General features: G+C 44.9%; 1 protein-coding gene across 1 annotated transcript in view; it reads left to right on the forward strand.

The window, feature by feature from the left end:
* Positions 1-17,399, forward strand: part of SORCS3 (sortilin related VPS10 domain containing receptor 3) — a 420,615-nt gene that overhangs the window by 389,622 nt on the left and 13,594 nt on the right. The window contains exons 22-25 of the mRNA XM_035133724.2: positions 667-779; positions 3,033-3,164; positions 8,523-8,622; positions 11,133-11,238. Coding sequence (XP_034989615.2) covers positions 667-779; positions 3,033-3,164; positions 8,523-8,622; positions 11,133-11,238 — 451 coding nt within the window. The remainder of the gene's footprint in view (positions 1-666; positions 780-3,032; positions 3,165-8,522; positions 8,623-11,132; positions 11,239-17,399) is intronic.

A 17,399-nucleotide genomic window follows, 5' to 3' on the forward strand; every position in this document is an offset into this window, starting at 1 on the left:
TTTGGATATTTCAGTGCAAATTGAAAAATTTTTATTATACGGTTTCAACTTTTAAATGGGAAGTTATTGTTTAAGTATTGTTCCCCTGGCTTTGGGACCACGTTTATGTATATTATTCGTCACCACCACAGTAGTATAACCAAGTGTTTAGATTTTTCTTATGTTCCTAAAAGTTATGGGTTCAAATTTAAGCCATACTTATCCTAGAGGGAACCTTTCTGCTCCACTCAGTGATACATAAGTATTCAATCATTTGGGGAAAGTCAAAGGTGAGCTTTAACTTTACTTCCAGACATACATTTTTGTTAGGTAGGTGGGGGTATGAAACTTAACATTTTAGAGCTGCTGTTTGATACAGTGAGTCTGAGGTCCAAAAAATGAATATTTTCAGCATCTGAAAAGTAATCTTTAAAAATTAGTTTGGGGGCAGGGCAAGAATAAGGATTCTTTCTATAGATTTAAGGAGCAGAAAAGTTAGTTGGTATTCTGAATGTCTGGTGGATTTTGCATTTCTGAGAACATCTGTTTCTGCTCTACCAGCCTTAAGCTGTAAAATAGATATTTCTTATCTAACATAGAAACTGATGCACCTTAACCATCTCAGCTTAAACAGCTGGCTGGCTGGCAGGATTACAATGGAGGTTGACTGTGATTCTCTCTCTGCAGAATATTTCCAGTCTCAGTTATTATCATTCTCTCCCAATTTGGATTATCACAATCCGGACATACCTGAATGGAGAGAGGATATTGGCAGAGTCATCAAGAGAGCCTTGGTGCAAGTAAGTACTCACAAGCAGACCAAAAAATAACAAGGGCGATTTTCTTACATTCTAAGTAATCTATTGCAGGGTAATTCAGAAAAGGGAGGTTATTGTTCACAATTAGCAGCATTAGCAGACACTACATTTTTATTTAAAGCCAAGCACCATAATAGGACTACATAGAATATCTATGTAAATATTTTCCAACATTTTCCAGAACACCAGCAAAACCCTTCAAGGAAATGCAACTGAATTCAGTTTGTTCATCCTCTTCCTATCATAACAAATGTTTTGCAGTCTTTAATCTCATCCACCCACCCAGCAACTGGGGTGTGAGATCATTATTATTGTCATTACTGTATATAGATTTAGGAATTTCTCATGATTCCAGTAAGTATATGGTTGTCCATGACCATTGCACTTCATATTTCACTTCTTCGAGATCAACATCTTTTTAGATTCCTGGGCTACAATGACTAATCAGCTTAAGAGAGACTATTCTTTGGATTCCATATTTTTATTCATTTCTAGAACCATGCCCTGTTGCTTTCATTTGAGAAACAATAATTGAGTTGCACTGTGTGAGAGTTGCACACATATGCACAATCTGCTTTTCTCTTTTGGAAGGGCATTTGCCCACTTTTTTTTCCTTTTTAAAATATATTGCATACTTTTGTAAACTTAAGGGGTCTCCTGAGCCTGCTGATACATCTGTCCTGTATGTGGGTAGCACTGTTTTGGCTATATAAGCATCAACACTCACCTTGTGACATTAGGAGATAAGAATGATATAAAGATAGGAAGACTGTAAAATTGGATCCGGGAAAGCTCCAGACCATTAAGGCACTCAGTTATTTTGTCTCAAATTTCTTTTTATTATTATTTGTTCTTTTTCATTGCAGATGGCTTATGTTCATGTTGCCTTTTAAGATTTGCTCGGCATACTGAGTTTTCGCACTCGATAAACAAAGTGTGAAAATTTGCAGGTTTCTTGCCTGCTTGTTATCCCCACTGTTGAAAAACTTTCTCAGTGTGATTTAATGATGATTCTGCTCCCTTTGATCAAATGCATTCCTGTTGCTCAGAGATAATAAATAAATAAATAAATAAATAAATAAATAAATAAATAAGCAAGCAAGCAAGCAAGCAAGCAAGCAAGCAAGCAAGCAAGCTTCATTTTCAGCATCTTGCAAACAAGATGTACACTGCAAGCGTGTACTGTACATTATTTGAATATGCCAGCTTCCAAGAAAACTTTTGATCTATTCTAGCCCAGGTGGCGCTGTGGCTTAAACCACAGAGTCTAGGGCTTGCTGATCAGAAGGTCGGCGGTTCGAATCCCTGCAACGGGGTGAGCTCCCGTTGCTCGGTCCCAGCTCCTGCCCACCTAGCAGTTCGTAAGCATCAAAGTACAATAGATAAATAGGGACCGCTCCGGCAGGAAGGTAAACGGCGTTTCCGTGTGCTGCTCTGGTTCGCCAGAAGCAGCTTTGTCATGCTGGCCACATGACCCGGAAGCTGTCTGCGGACAAACGCCGGCTCCCTTGGCCTATAGAGCGAGATGAGCGCCGCAACCCCAGAGTCGGACACGACTGGACCTGATGGTCAGGGGCCCCTTTACCTAGTCCAATCACACCTGCTTTTTGCATTTGAAGTTTTATTAAGCAGCTATATATAGCTGGGGGAAAATAATGTGGCTTGATTACTATTTATGCAATTGAAATATACAATAAATTGTATACTACACTATTAGTATTGATGTTGCATTTATGTTACCTTTAGGACAACATACTGTGCAGCCTATTTAGGATCAAACAGCAAAAAGCTGGCATCCAAAAATGTATATACTCTATAATAATGCAGCTGATTTTTTTTGGATTCTTGAACGTTATCATGCATGATTGCTGTTTCAAATCTCAGGTTAGGAATGTATTTTGAGTGCTATACTTGAATGGAGCAACTGTCTCTCTCCCTCCACACCACTTTTACATTTCGGCAGTATAATTTAGGGTGTCAGAACATCTTGCTGATGTACTTCATATCATCCAAGGTCTACCAGTATATTCTTACCTATCTTCTCAGTAGCAGGATATGACCACAACTTTCATTTTTATGGGGTTGTTGAGAAATATGGCTTTGTCTTGGTATATCATGTATAGAAGAACCCAATGCTTTCTCATCTTCTCTTTTAATATTAGAACTCATACAAGAAGTTGAACAAAGAGTACCCTTATGATTACTACTCATCCTCCTTCTGGTCCTCTTCTTTAGGTGACTGGCATCCCTGAAGAGCAAGTTTTGGTGGCCGTGTTCCATGGTTTGCCCACCTCTGCAGAGCTTTTCATCCTGCCCCATCAAAACACCTCTGAGAGAAGGAAAGGCAGTGAAGGTGACCTGGAGCTGGTAAGGAGAGTCCTTCTCATTTTTCATGCATTCCAGCTATTAAGACTGGTTTGTGGCAAATTACCACACTAATGCTGATTTCCTCAAGTTGTTGTAAATATTGATCTCTGCGCAATGTCCTAGGAATTGACTGTTTTAGAGATTTAAATAGAGGATGAAATATGGGACCAGATTCAGTGGTGGGCCTTGGGGCCTCCAATTTCAGCAGCACCAAAATCCCCTTCCCACCTCTTGCCTTCCATTGTACCTCCTAGTTGCGACCCCCCCCCCCAAGGCTCCATGCCCAGTGCGACCGAACCAGTCATGCTTCCCTAAATCTGCCTCTACCAGATTCAACTAATGAGTTCTGCTGGCAAAAGCAAGTGTGAGGTCTTCTGCAAGTACAATGGGGCTTTTCAGCCGCTCTCCTTCCCTTGCGGGCCCCCTGTCTCTCTCCAGATTGGCCCAGGGGATTGGGAGAAATGACATGTGGAGGAAGAGAGTGGAGATAATTCTATCAGTTGAAATGCTTGCGCGGATGGAACAGCCTTCTTAGTGCTATTATTTATCTTCTTCTTATTTATTAAATTCATATCCCACCCTTCATCAGAGGTTTACAGGGCTATGTTGAATTCCTCTCATGGAGTACTTTGTTGAACTTGTAGGCATATATCATTTGAAGCTTCAGAGTTGTCTGATTGGATTTCACCTCCTATTGACATTGTTCAGCTACCTTTGAACTTTTTTTTTTAATGATATTGAAATTTAGTAAGAGGTGGATGGACATGGCAGTTTTCTACTTGCCTATATGCTGAATTCAATAGGGTTGGGGCCACTGATTCCAAGCAATTGGACAAGTCCTACCTATTGTATCCAATTGCAACCACACTTACAAGGAAACAAAGATGTACCTCTCTCCTAGGCAGCTGTGTGACTAACTTTCCTAAGGCACAGCTCTTTATTAGATATATGCATTTTATTTATTATTTCTTCATTAGAAACATTTTAATCCTTATGGAGCATTGAACAATGGGTATGACTAAACTAGTTGTGCCAGAATAAAATACAGTAGTAGAAGTATGTTCTTCTAGCCTGTCCTGGGATTAATTTGCCTCCCTGCTACCTTTCCAAGGAAAATAAAATATGGGACCTCTTCTACTGGCCAGTGTACAGAAGTGTTCTTGACCAGGTGGCACGTGCTTCATAATATATCTCCAACCATCAGCCTGGCCTATTAGAACCAGCACAGAAACCCAGTTACCCAGACAAGGCAGCTGGGATGTTGGTGCTGTGAGGGTACAATGCCAGAGCCAATAAATCACTCCCCATGGTGAACCTACACTATGCAGGCATCTCCCTTGCCTTGCTCATCGCCCTTCCCTCTTGGTGAACTTCAGCAACTCCGTTCTGCTGCTTTGCCCATATGGCCAGCCACTTAGGGGTATTTGAGCTCGAAACCATTTAGAGCTTTAAAGGGAAGCATTAGGACCTTGCAATATTGTCTTTAACACTTACCCAGTCAGCATGAAGGTAGCTGTAATCACCTGTTACTTAAGCTGCCTTGCTGGATTCTTTTAGCATTTTGGTGTCACCCATATATATAAATATATTGGGCTTCACGCCTTATGCAGCTCCTTCGTCCTTCCGATACATTTGATATCCAAGGAGAACTGCTTCCCATTGATTTTCACTGTTCCTACAGATTTCTGGCATGCTCACTCTATCAATATTATCTGTCAGTACCAGGCAATTACTATAATTAGAGGAACCAGATTCAGTGGAGGACATTGTATTTTTAATAGGTGTTTAGAATATAGAATTTCAGCAGATGCAGCTTTTCTAATCTCTGTACAATAACTTTCGATCTGACAAAATGTGCCCTTCTACAAAGCGCTTTGCATTTGGTCACTCTAACAGCAGTTTACCCACCCAACTTTCAGGCTACAAGACAGTACAAGAATATCATGCCAGCGACTTTGCCAGGCTATTTCTGGGCTCAATTCAAAGTGTCAGTTTTGACCTCGAAAATCCTTCATAGCTTTCAGTCAGGGTATCTGTCTCCTGTCTGCCCGTTGCTACATGCACTTACCTGGAACTTAAAATATCCTTTTCCAGGTACCCAGCCAGGTGAGGTATAGTGGGTGGCTTCTGGCAAGGGGGCCTTTTCAATGATGGCCCCCTTGCTATGCAACACTTTCTCCAGAGAGACTCACCTGGTACCTTCCTTGAAGTCATTTTGGTGCCAGGTGAAGGAAGACCTTTTATTATTATTATTGCCACAGACCTTTTGATTTGCCATTAGTTTAAAACCCTTTCAATTGAGGGTTTTTCAATGTTTTATTGATTAACTCATGTATTTCAATCTGTTTATATCTTTGTCTCAATCACTCTGTGAACATAATCATGGGGTGGCATATAAATATTTTAAATGAATAAATGAATACCATAATTCTACCCGTGGGACCCCGCAACAAATTGTTGCAGCAGAGTGTGCACTTGTTCTGGGTTCCTAACACTCCAACCCATCCCCTCTACTCCAGAACTCTGTGCCTACTGAGCATGTTGAGTCCTTGTTGAGCTGTTTTTTTCCTCCCTATATTGAAATCATAGAAGCGACTTGAGGGGGAGACACCTAATGCCACATAATGAATGATCCACACCCATGTTTGAAAACACACGTATCATGCAATTACATTTTTCAGACACGCAGGATTGGTTACAGCTCCCTATTGAGAGTGTATTCAGCCATAAACCCAGCTAGGATATTGCATACAAACTGTACCTGGAAGTTTCAATAGCCATTTACTTAAATAAATAGGTAATTACAGTGATGAATAGCAATTGTGATATTAAGGTGAGATTAGAGTCATGAACAATAGCACAAGCTTGCTTAAGCTTCCATGCAGAAATTAACTAGTGATTAAATCAGCGGTATCACTTCTGGAGGCCTTGTGGGGAGCAGGAAGTATAAAAAGACTTTCCAGCAAAATCCAGTTACTCTTGTTGATGGCCTGCCAAATAGCCTGTGGATGTCAGCTCAATAACCAGGAATAGTCCTTAGCATTTCCAGAGTGATTTTCAATGTTCACCGTATTGCTGAAATTTTCCAGGCGAAAACTTATTGTGCAAAATCGGGGGGCAAAATGAGCACCTTTTCAGTGGAGGTGGGTGATTTATTTTTATTTTTAAGGGCTTGGAGGTGTCCAATGTCCCTTACAGTAGAAGCAGAAACTGCTGCGGCCATTTTGCCTTTTTTTTTTAAATGATTCCCCCCCCCCAATGCAAACTGGATGAAACAGCAGCAAAACTCTCATTTGTCCCTCCCTTGCCTGAGACCTGGGGATATTCTTATCAAGTGTTGCATGGAGCGAATAGTGCACAGGGCTTCAGGAGGACAAAATTGCCACCAAAATGACCACTTAGTTTTTTGCTTGAAAAGCTGGTAGAGAATTGAAAGTGGGTGGGAACATTTTGTTCAGCCCTAATTCACATACAATAGTTTTTAATTCATTACACCAACCCTGTTATTGTTATTTCTCTCAGTGTGTTTACAGCACAGATGAGATTTCTGTCTTTAACCTCTACACTGCACCAGTTCTTATTTGACTTGAGCACACTGATCAGGATCCCTTTTATCATGCCAAGTCACATCAGAACTTGCAAATGTTCAATATGTTTTAATACACCAAGATGGAGTTAGTTACTTGCTTTGAGGCTATCAAGATTGTGAGGTTTAATAAGGAAACTACATAGGCCGAGTTGCACTGGGCAGCACTTTTTACTAAATACCGTATTTTTCGCTCCATAAGAAGCACCTGACCATAGGACACACCTAGTTTTTATAGGAGGAAAACAAGAAAAAAAATATATTTTGCTTTATTGAATTGCCCTAGGCATAGCAGCCAACTCCTAGAGGCCTAGGTGCCTTCGCCCCCCCCAATTAATTATTTGAGGAAGTCATTCCCCCCCCCATGTTGACGGGCATTGTCGTTCATATAGTGTGCATGCACTTTGTCTTGAGATCAATTGCAGCAGTTCTCAACCTGTGGGTCCCCAGATGTTGTTGGACTACAACTCCCATCATCCCTCAACTTCCATCATCAGATGAGATTTCTGTCTTTAACCTCTACACTGCACCAGTTCTTATTTAACTTCTGCACACTGATCAGGATCCCTTTTATCTCGCCAAGTCATTTCAGAACTTGCAAATGTTCAGTATGTTTCCATATACCCAGATGGAGTTAAGTTAGTTACTTGGCTTGAGACTATCAAGATTGTGAGGTTTAATAAGGAACCTACATGGCCGAGTTGCATTGGGCAGCATTGTTAACTAAATATTTAGAATGTAGACTCTTCAGATGCTAAGCTTTGAACTTTGAAAGGCTATTTATTTCCCTTATAAATGTAGATCTTGCCTTGAAAGGTTACAAGACAGTTTTCCCCCCTGCAAGTCAGCAATGGCAATCTGAATATGGAAAGAAGTTTCTGCATGGAAATTGGATGTATGTCATGAGTGTTAAAGGGTAACAACATTGGCTTGGACCCTAACAGTCATAACAGTCCCAAGGGGAAGGAAGCTTGCAAAAGGGAAATTTCAAATTCCCCATCCCTTTCTTCCCTCTACAGTCCCTTAGACACTCCCAACAATTCTGCCCAGAGAGGGTTGAGGAACCAGCCTAAACACTGTGGAATGAGGTGTAGGGACTTCAGTTGGAAAGGAGGCAGAGAACCCTTGCAAAAAGGGAACTTCAAGCAGTTCTATTTTTCTAGAAAAAGAGATGCCGGAACTCACCATGAATGCCTCTCTTGTTCTCTCATAATGGCAATGGCACCCACCTGAGAGGTGCCGGAACTGAGCTTCTGCTAGTTCCGCCTGGAAAAAAAGGCCCTGGCTGTAAGGATGCTGAGAGTTTTGTGTTATACTTCATATGATTCAAAACTAAACCAGCAGAAAATTTTCTGCTTCTCACCCTTCAAGATGCCACTTTAATACCTAGCTGTGCCCAATATGAGTAACTTAGGGGTTATGAAAACATTTCTGTGTGGGGGTGGGAATTGTATGGTAGGAGTAATTTAAAAACAAATTGGATTTGTAGCAACATGTCGCAGTGTGGAATGACTCAGGTAAGGTTTCCAGCTATTTTTGTCCTGGGTTTTTGCTCCATGACAGTCAGTTCCATCTCCACAGAATATGCTCTGTCATCCATGGGCTGGTTGAGGATTTCCCCCCTTTAAAAAAGGTACTATGTGCTCTTTTTGCTATGCAAGGTCTGACAATGAAAGGATGACTTTTCCATTGGTATATTGGAAGTGTCTGTGGAGACTCTTCCTGTAGTTTCCAAAGTGCTATTGTTTATGGATAATTCATTGTTTCCTCAGGCTGTTGAAATCCTCTTCAATGCTTTGAATCAGAACCTGGTCCAATTTGAGCTGAAGCCTGGTGTGGAAGTCATTGTGTATGTCACTCAACTAACGTTAGGTAAGCCGGCAAGGAACCCTACAGAATGCAACTCTTTGCAGTTAGCCTTAGGTCTACTAGGAAGAAAGCCAAAGAAACTTTGTAATTGTTTGCCTTCTGACTATGGACCTTGACACCACACTTGAAGATCACTCCCAGAGTTCTAGCTAGAGAAGTTTTTGATATGTCTTGGTTCAAAACAAAAACAAGGCCAAAAACAAGCGGAGGGCAATTTCCTTTATAATCCAGTAAGATATCTTATCAGTTCTCTCTGAGTTCCCTTCCAAGTTTGCAATATTGGTATATGCTTGCTGATGGTAAGGTGCACAGGTGTACATTGTTGTATTGCCCCCTGGAGATGCTACTTTTGTTTTACCTGACCACCCTGACCCTTAAGCACTAGCCACAGTAGAGAGCCACTTGAAAAATGTTAACTGCTCGCTGCCCCCTAAGAACAAGCAAAAACAAACCCCAAGGTGTTTTTGTTTTGTTTTTTGTTTTGCTCTGGTTGGTGAACGACAATTACATAAAAGATTTGCAAGAAACAATCAATATAATTGATCCAAATAACAAAGAGGCTCATCAAAGAGAAAGCTGTTTGGTCTGATGATTCGGTCATTTATTCGCACAACAATCAATCAGAGTTTCATTGGGAGTACAACATTAACAGAGTTAATGCCTGACTAGTCAGTAGCAAGTCCTATTGAGTTCAATGGGACTTGCTCTGAGGTAAGTGCATTTCAGATTACGACTGAAAAAACTGTCCTGGAGTCTGATCTGCAGAATCTCTTTTTTAATTATTCTGACCTGAGCAAAAATTTCCAGAATCACATACCCAATTGGGTTAGCGTGAATTTTGGCACTGTGGTTAATTTAAATGTGGCAGTCACATGTGATGTTCTGAACATTGTGGGGAATTAGCAGTGCATGCTGGTCACTCCTGTTCTCACTCCACACACCACATTAAACCAAACCAAACCATGGTTTAGTGTGAATGAGCAAATGTGTAGGTTTCCAGAGCAAAGATTGCAGCTGCTGCACTCCTCCCCCAGTCCTGCTGCTGCTGTGCTACTCAGGGCTAAACCATGGTTTGGCTTCACATTGTGTTTGAATCCAGGCTCATGGTTTGTGTTGCTCCAGGCAAAGTATGAATTGTAACCAAGGTTTGTTCCTGGTTCACTGGTCTGTTAGACCAACCATGACTCTGGGTTCACACGTAATGCTAAGCCAAATATTGGCTTAGTCTTGGGCGGCAATGGATCAGCTGGACTGAAGGAGGAGCACAGCAACTGTGTGGTGTAATGGTTAGGTGTTTGACTGGAATTTGGGAGAACAGAGTTCATAACCCCAATCATCTATGGGCTAGTCACCATCTCTTAGCCTAACCCAGGCATCCCAAAACTTCGGCCCTCCAGATGTTTTGGACTACAATTCCCATCATCCCTGACCACTGGTCCTCTTAGCTAGGGATCATGGGAGTTGTAGGCCAAAACATCTGGTGGGCCACAGATTGGGGATGCCTGGCCTAACCTATCTCAATGGATTGTTGTGAGGATAATATGGTGTTCCTTGAGTTCCTTAGATGAAAGGTGGAATATACAAGCATAAAATGGGACATGGGTGGCGCTGTGGTCTAAACCACTGAGTCTCTTGAGCTTGCTGATCAGAAGGTCAGTGGTTCGAATCCTAGCAATGGGGTGAGTTCCCGTTGCTCTGTCCCAGCTTCTGCCAACCAAGCAGTTCGAAAGCACATCAGTGCACGTAGATAAATAGGTACCACTGTGGTAGGAAGGTAAACGGCGTTTTCGTGCACTCTGGCTTCTGTCACAGTGTTCCATTGCTCCAGAAGCAGTTTAGTCATGCTGGCCACGTGACCCCGAAAGCTGTCCCTCGGCCTGAAAGTGAGAAGAGTGCCACAACCCCTTAGTCGCCTTTGACTGGACTTAACCATCCAGGGGTCCTTTACCTTTACAAGCATTAAAAAAAAACCCTGCATGTTTGCTTACTCATGCTATGCCATACTTCGGCTCAGTGTTATGTGCAAATTAAGCTGTTGAGTCTATGTACACTAATTCAGTGGGTGAATTATGAATGAATTTATTATTAGTGTTTGCATCCACCTTCCCCAATCAAAATTCAAAGCCACAAGCTTCAAAAGAGATTGAACCCTGCCTCCTCCCGCTTGCTTTTATTGGTTTACTGTTAAACAAAACCCATGAAAAAGGCTGAGGCTAAAGCAGACTGAAGCAGTGAGGTGGAGCAGGGCTTCTCCCCTCTGCTTGTCTGCACACAGCCTGCAGCTTCCATTTTTATTATGTTGGTGTAGAAATTATAGCTTTGTGTTAAAGGGGGGGTGTCATTTTTTTTCTCTTGTCCATGTGAGTTGTCTTTTCTCACACAGCATGTGCCACATGCCTGTGCTAGTAAACAAGAAGAGGCAGTAAAGGAAAGAGAATGGCTTGTCTCCTCTTACTCCCCCCCCCTGCAGTTAAAGACTTCTCCACATAACATGTTGCTCTTTCATTCCCCAGCACCTCTTGTCGACTCTGGTGCCGGGCACAGCAGTTCAGCCATGTTGATGCTGCTGTCGGTGGTCTTCGTGGGCTTGGCCGTTTTTTTAATCTACAAGTTTAAAAGGTATGTTGCTGCTCCTCTGTGATTTACAGAAAATCTGCCTGAAGATGAACTTTCAGAACCTGGATTTCAAAGACGTTTTAAGGCTTATGGCTTGAGGGGAAAGGGGGGAGGGAGGACAGGACATTCCTACAAGGTGTGGATGCGAGAAATCAAGATGTGTGTTGTGGGCATAACTGTCTACAGAGCCGTGTGTGCTCAGAATGGATGAGTTTCACGCAGCATCCTCTCAAACTGGGGAAATAGGATGAAGCACATTCTCGCCTAACTTCTGAGGCTTTTCTCAGCGTAACTACTTCCACTCAGTTCTTATTCCAGTCACATGTGCTGCGCAGCAGGATAGGAAATACCTTGTCCAAATCAGAATGGTGATACCTCCAAGGTGGGCAGGCACCTTTGCAAAACTCCCCTTTGGAGAAGCGGTATGAGAACAGGACACCTCAGCAGGGGCGGAGCTAGGGGGCATAGGGCGAGTGACAGTCAGCGCCCCACCCAGCGACTCCCAAGGCGAGCCCCACCAGCCTCCCGATAAAAAGCCCGCTCGGCACGGCGCGGCAGTAGGCTATCTACCTGGAGCCTGGACACTCCGTTTAGGCTCCATTTAGAAGTCGCGGTGGGGGGGCACGATCCCCCTCTACGTAGCACAAATGCGTCGTTATGTAGCGACACCCCCCCCCCAGGTGCATGGCAATTTGCTGCTGGGTGTCGCGGCAGCTCACCACGCCGCTGCATCTCAGTATGTGGGAGGTGGGGTTAAGAAGCAAGGGACAAGGGGCCGCCATTTCACATGGAACGACACCTTCGCTGTATATGACAGTGCAAGTGATTACATTAAAGGGGCTCCACATATTCAGGGGGCCAGCGAGCCATGACAGTCTCTTCCCACCCCTTTGGATGTCACGCAAGCTAACTAGTTCCACTGGATGCCACGAGTTGAGAAGGGGCACCAGCAGGTAAACTTGTCACATGAGGGTATGCATAGGTTTCCCCATGTCCTAGATTCTTGCACAAGCTCCAGGACACATGGAAGCCTACAGGCAGAGACTTCTAAGCATGTTTGATTCACTTCTGTGCAAGTTCATCCTCAATGCACGGGCGGCAGAGCTAGTTGACCCAAACAACATGAGGGGTGGGGCGAATAGCATAGACCCCAGTGTCTATTCAGTGCATGGTAGGGGGCTTAAAATGCATGGTAAGTGATAAGGTCTTGTTTCCTAACCCTTGCATTTTAGGCAGCTCTTATCTGCTATGTCTCTGTCCCTGTCTTTAGGGTACTTATTTTTATTGTGCTGCTAATTATTTAATTTATTTAGCATTTTCAGAATGTTGTAAGGCACCTTGAACACTGTCTCTACAGCAACAGATGGGACATAAACATTTGTCTTTCTTTTTTTGAAGTTCTGCTTGGTGAATACAGTGGTGCCTCGCTAGACGAATGCCCTGTAAGACGAATTTTCCGCTATACGAATAGGTTTTGCGATCGGAGGTTGCCTCGCAAAATGATGAGATTTTTTATGGCCACCGCTTCGTCTTGCGAAATGTGGTTATAAAAACCTCCGATTGCAAAACCTAGGGGCATTCGTCTAGCAAAGGGGAATGAGCTGCAACACAGGAAGAAGGCAAAGGAAGATCAGCTGATAGGCGCTGACAGCTGTCACCGCCTCTCAGCTGATCTTCCTTTTCCTTCTTCCTGCACTGCAGTTCGTTTCTGCTGGTCTCTGCCGGTGAGGGGCAACCGGCAGAGACCAGCGGAACACAAAGGGCTGTAGCGCGGGAAGAAGGGGGGAGAAGTGGAGGAACTGATCCGTTCCCCCACTTCTCCCCCCACTACCATGCCATGGACACCCGTCGGCTTTGTGCCAGGCGGCAGTTGGAGAAGGGGAGGAGCCGCTTATCCCGCCGCCACATGGCACACAGCTGCTTCCCTTGGCAGCCTCCGTCTGAAGCCAGGCAGCGAAACCGGCTTTGTGCCAGGCGACGGCGGGAGAAGCAGAGGAACCGCTTCTCCCGGCACAAAGCGGTGGCTGCTGCCGAGGGAAGGCGGCTTTGGCTTGGCGGCAGCGGGAAGAAGGGAGGAATTCCTCCCCTTCATCCCGCCGCCGCCAAGCCAGTCAGCAGCGGGGGCTTTTCGCAGTTTGCGTTCCCCCAAGGGGGAGGAAAACGATGAAAAGCCACCTCCCGCACCGCACTTTGGCTGGGGGACTGGCTGGGCGACAGCGGGAAGAAGGGGAGGAATTCCTCCCCTTCTTCCCGCTGTCGCCCAGCCAGTCCCCAAGCCGAAGGCAGTGACCTACAGGGGCTGTTCGTCATTTGCCTCCCCCTCGGGGGAACGCAAACTGCGAAAAGCCCCCGCTGCTGACTGCCTTCTCGGGGAAGGCAAGCAGGCGGGCTACGTGTCCCCCGCTTGCCTTCCCTGAGAAAGCTGGGGCGCCTGGGGCTGCCTCCACTGCGCCTGTCACCTGCTGAGCGGCTTCAGGCCGCTGTCTTGAGGCACGCGCGTGCCTCTGGAGAGCGGCCTAAAGCCACTCAACAGCTGACAGGCGGCGGCGACCGGAGGCTAAGCACACCTCCCCGGGCAAAGAGACCCGCGTCCATGGCAGCGGGTCTCTTTGCCCGGGGTGCGCTCAGCCGCTGCTGTCGCTTCACCCCCTCACAGCAAAGAGACCCGCCCGGCGCCCCTACGATCCCCCACTGTGTGTCAGGCGGGATGGGGGGGAGGCAGGACCTTCTTCCCGCTGTCGCCCAGCCAGTCCCCCAGCTGAAGGCAGTCAGCAGCGGGGGCTTTTCGCCGTTTGCATTCCCCCAAGAGGGAGAAAAGCCCCCTGCCGCGCCGCACTTCGGCTCGGACTGGCTTGGCAGCAGCGGGAAGAAGGGGAGGAATTTGGCTCCCTCCCCCGATGCGCTTCGGCTCGGGGAAGCAGGCAGGGAGATGGCAACCGTCCGGGAAGCTGCGGGCTGTTGCCGTCTCCCTGCCTGCTTCTCCGAGCCGTAGCGCATCAGGGGACAGATCCGAAGATCGGTGGGCGCTGTTTGCCGGGGTTGACAAGCCCCGGCAAGCGGCACCCTCCGATCTTCGTGTGACAGGCGGTGGGGAAGGCAGGCAGGCAAGAGAGCAAGCGCCTGCCTGCCTTCCCCGCCGCCAGTCCCCCGGAGCCCATAGGAACGCATTGATTAAGTTTCAATGCATTCCTATGGGAAACCGGGACTCGCTAGACGAAGAATTCGTTACACGAATTGACCCGTGGAACGAATTAATTCCGTCTAGCGAGGCACCACTGTACAGAAAACCTTTGTTGGTTGTTGGGTATAATCACTTACTGCTTTCTCCATTGCCGTTTAACCCTTCTAACTCTCCAGAGCTTCCAGTCATGTCAAGTTGTCATCCAGGATACAAAGCCTGATGTATTTTTAACCAGATTGCTGGTTCCAGTACAGTGATAGTAAGAATATGTATCCACCTATAGTCCCATCGGTGACATTAGTTATGTGTGCATCCACTGGTCTTCCTTCTGAAATGATACAAGGGTCAATACAGCTGACTGTTTTTTACATAGAGATCTATGTCACTGGGTCATTGTGGGACTGAGTGATCTAAAAATGTACAATTTTTCCTTGCTGGAAGAATTGCATACCAACTCTAGGGTTGTCATCTCAGGAAGCAGCTTGTCTAAAGAGACCAGCATCATTTCAGTCCTTAATATGCCCCTTTCCAGATGTCTGATTGTGTAAAGATTATATAATTGTCTTCATTGTGCTTCAATGGAATGCTGCAACTTCACCAATGAATTTTGGGAGCTAGATCTACAACATTTATATGTATAAACACATCTAACCAGTGTCATTTACTGACCCTAATCTACTATTGCTTAGCAACTTTTTTATATATGAAAGGCATTTTTTGCTATAAGTAGGTTGCAATACTGGGTTATTCTATTGATGATCATTCATTCTAACTGTATTGTTTTCTAGTCAGTGGCTCACTGTTGGATTTTCTTTACCTAAATATCAGCTCTAAACAGAAGTAAACTTGCTTAGGGTTCCCAGCCCCAGTATCCTCCTGCATGTCACCTACTGTATTTTTCACTCCATGGGATGCACTTTCCCCCTTCTAAACAGGAAGGGAAAATCCCTGTGCATCTTATGGAGCAAAGTCCCTACCTCCTCCACTCACAAGAGCAGGCATCGGGGTGCTGCGCCTCTCCCAATGCCTGTTCTTGCAAGAGGTGGGTGGCAGTGGAGGGACAAGGACGAGCGGAGAGAAAGCCCTGCCCCTCCCTCCCTGCTCCGTGAAGCATCTTCCTCCCCCCTTCGCCGCTGCCGCTTTCAAATGCCTGCTTTTATGAGCAGTGGAGGGGGGAGAGGTTTGATGGGCAGCAGGGAAGGAGGGGCAGGCAGCAGCTGCTCCTTCCCTGCTCCCCGCCCCCTTCGTCGGTCTGGTCCCTCCGCCGCCGCTGCCTCCTCTGCTCCCCCTCCAGTGCCCCCCTCCCAGCCTTTTAGAGGAGGAAAACCAGGAAAAAATTTTTTCTTGTTTCCCTCTTCTAAAAACAAGGTATGTCCTATGGTCAGGTGCATCCTATGGAGCAAAAAGTGCGGTATCAGGTAGTCAAAGATGCTGGTACCCAGGAGCATCTGCTTCAATGGAAAATGTACACATGCAGCAGCTCTGTCCAACTCCCTGCGTTTCTGCCACATTTGAAGAAATGAGGTTACTAATTGGAATCATTGCCATTTTTTATCTTGATTATTATATATGTCATGAATGACAGGCACAGAAAATGCAGATAATAAACTTGAGAGTCTTATATTCTGTATTGCCTTCTATCAATTCATTTTATACGCCACAACGTGCTATTTTATGGCACCAAAATGTGCAAAGTGTCTTTAAAGTAGGCGATTCATATTTGATCTGATTTGCAAGGAGGGAACTAATGCTGAGATTAGTTGGTCAATCACTGATCTGCAGTTTGATTAATCCAGATATCCCAGATACATGTTCAACATGCAATTCTCCAGATCCCCAAAAGGGACTTCATCAAAGATTTCATTACAAGATAATTGTCACCATTTAGGGCATAGCAATAGCAGCAGCCCAAAGAATGGTTACCTGTAAAAATCCAGGATAACCTGTACTGACATAGCTACAAAAGCATCTTGGATGGTGTAGGCTGGTTTTACTATGCTGTGTGAAATGGTCAGTCTCACAAGTGCTAGTTTTATACTTGTTCAAGCCAAGAAGCAGAAATGTCTCTAGAATGGCATGAAGTTCTGCATTCTCAGACCTACTCGGTCACCTTTCTATGAACCTAGATGGACAGGAGAGGAACAAAACCCAACTTACCTGGGGATAAATCTTTCCAGGACCAAATTAAGGCTGGGTAAAATCTGTCCATCAATGCAAATTCTGAATTTGCATGGTTGGAAACACAATTTAAAAGGACAATAACCATGTCAGCTTTCACATGAGGTATGGCTTGTTTTAAAGAATCCCCAAGGAAACAATGAACTCTACTAACCTCCTTTAGTGGAAGTTCTGATGTGGAACACGGCTTCTTGGTTGGAATGTTTTCAAGCTTTCCACCTGCCCTTGATGTGGTATCCCCTTGCACTGTCAATGGATAAAGGGAAATTTCAGGACTGGACATTGGAGTGGATATTCTGTAATTCTAACAGACTGGAAGTGATCGAGCAGAAGAAAAGTCACAAAGTACCATGCATAAACTGCCATCAACCTTTGGTCCCACAAGTGTTCCATAGGGACTGCATCAAAAATTGTACACATGTAGCACTCTCCCACAACAAATAAAAATGGGGGAGGGGATAGTGGTCATATCAGAAGAAAATGCATATAAGCATTATATAAATATATGATCCCTTGCTTTGAAAAGATAGCATTTTCATGGAGCACCTTCCAGTCTTCCTATATCCTCTGCATTTTTCCATTTGCTTCACATCAAAGTTTCCTGCCTCTCTGAAGAACAGATGAGCGCTGCCAGTGCTGGCATGAGCCCCCTGGGAATTTAACAATAAAGCTACATCAGTGCAGGAGATGAGTTTAAATTAGAGATGCCAGGTGCAAGCCCAGATGGGCTCTGTTAACTTTATGGCCTTCATGTCGGGGAGGGACTGCCTCTCTGTAAGCGGCATATTCACATCTCCACCTGCTG

The sequence above is a fragment of the Zootoca vivipara genome, chromosome 5 (genome assembly GCF_963506605.1).
Source record: "Zootoca vivipara chromosome 5, rZooViv1.1, whole genome shotgun sequence".
Taxonomy (NCBI): Eukaryota; Metazoa; Chordata; class Lepidosauria; order Squamata; family Lacertidae; genus Zootoca; species Zootoca vivipara.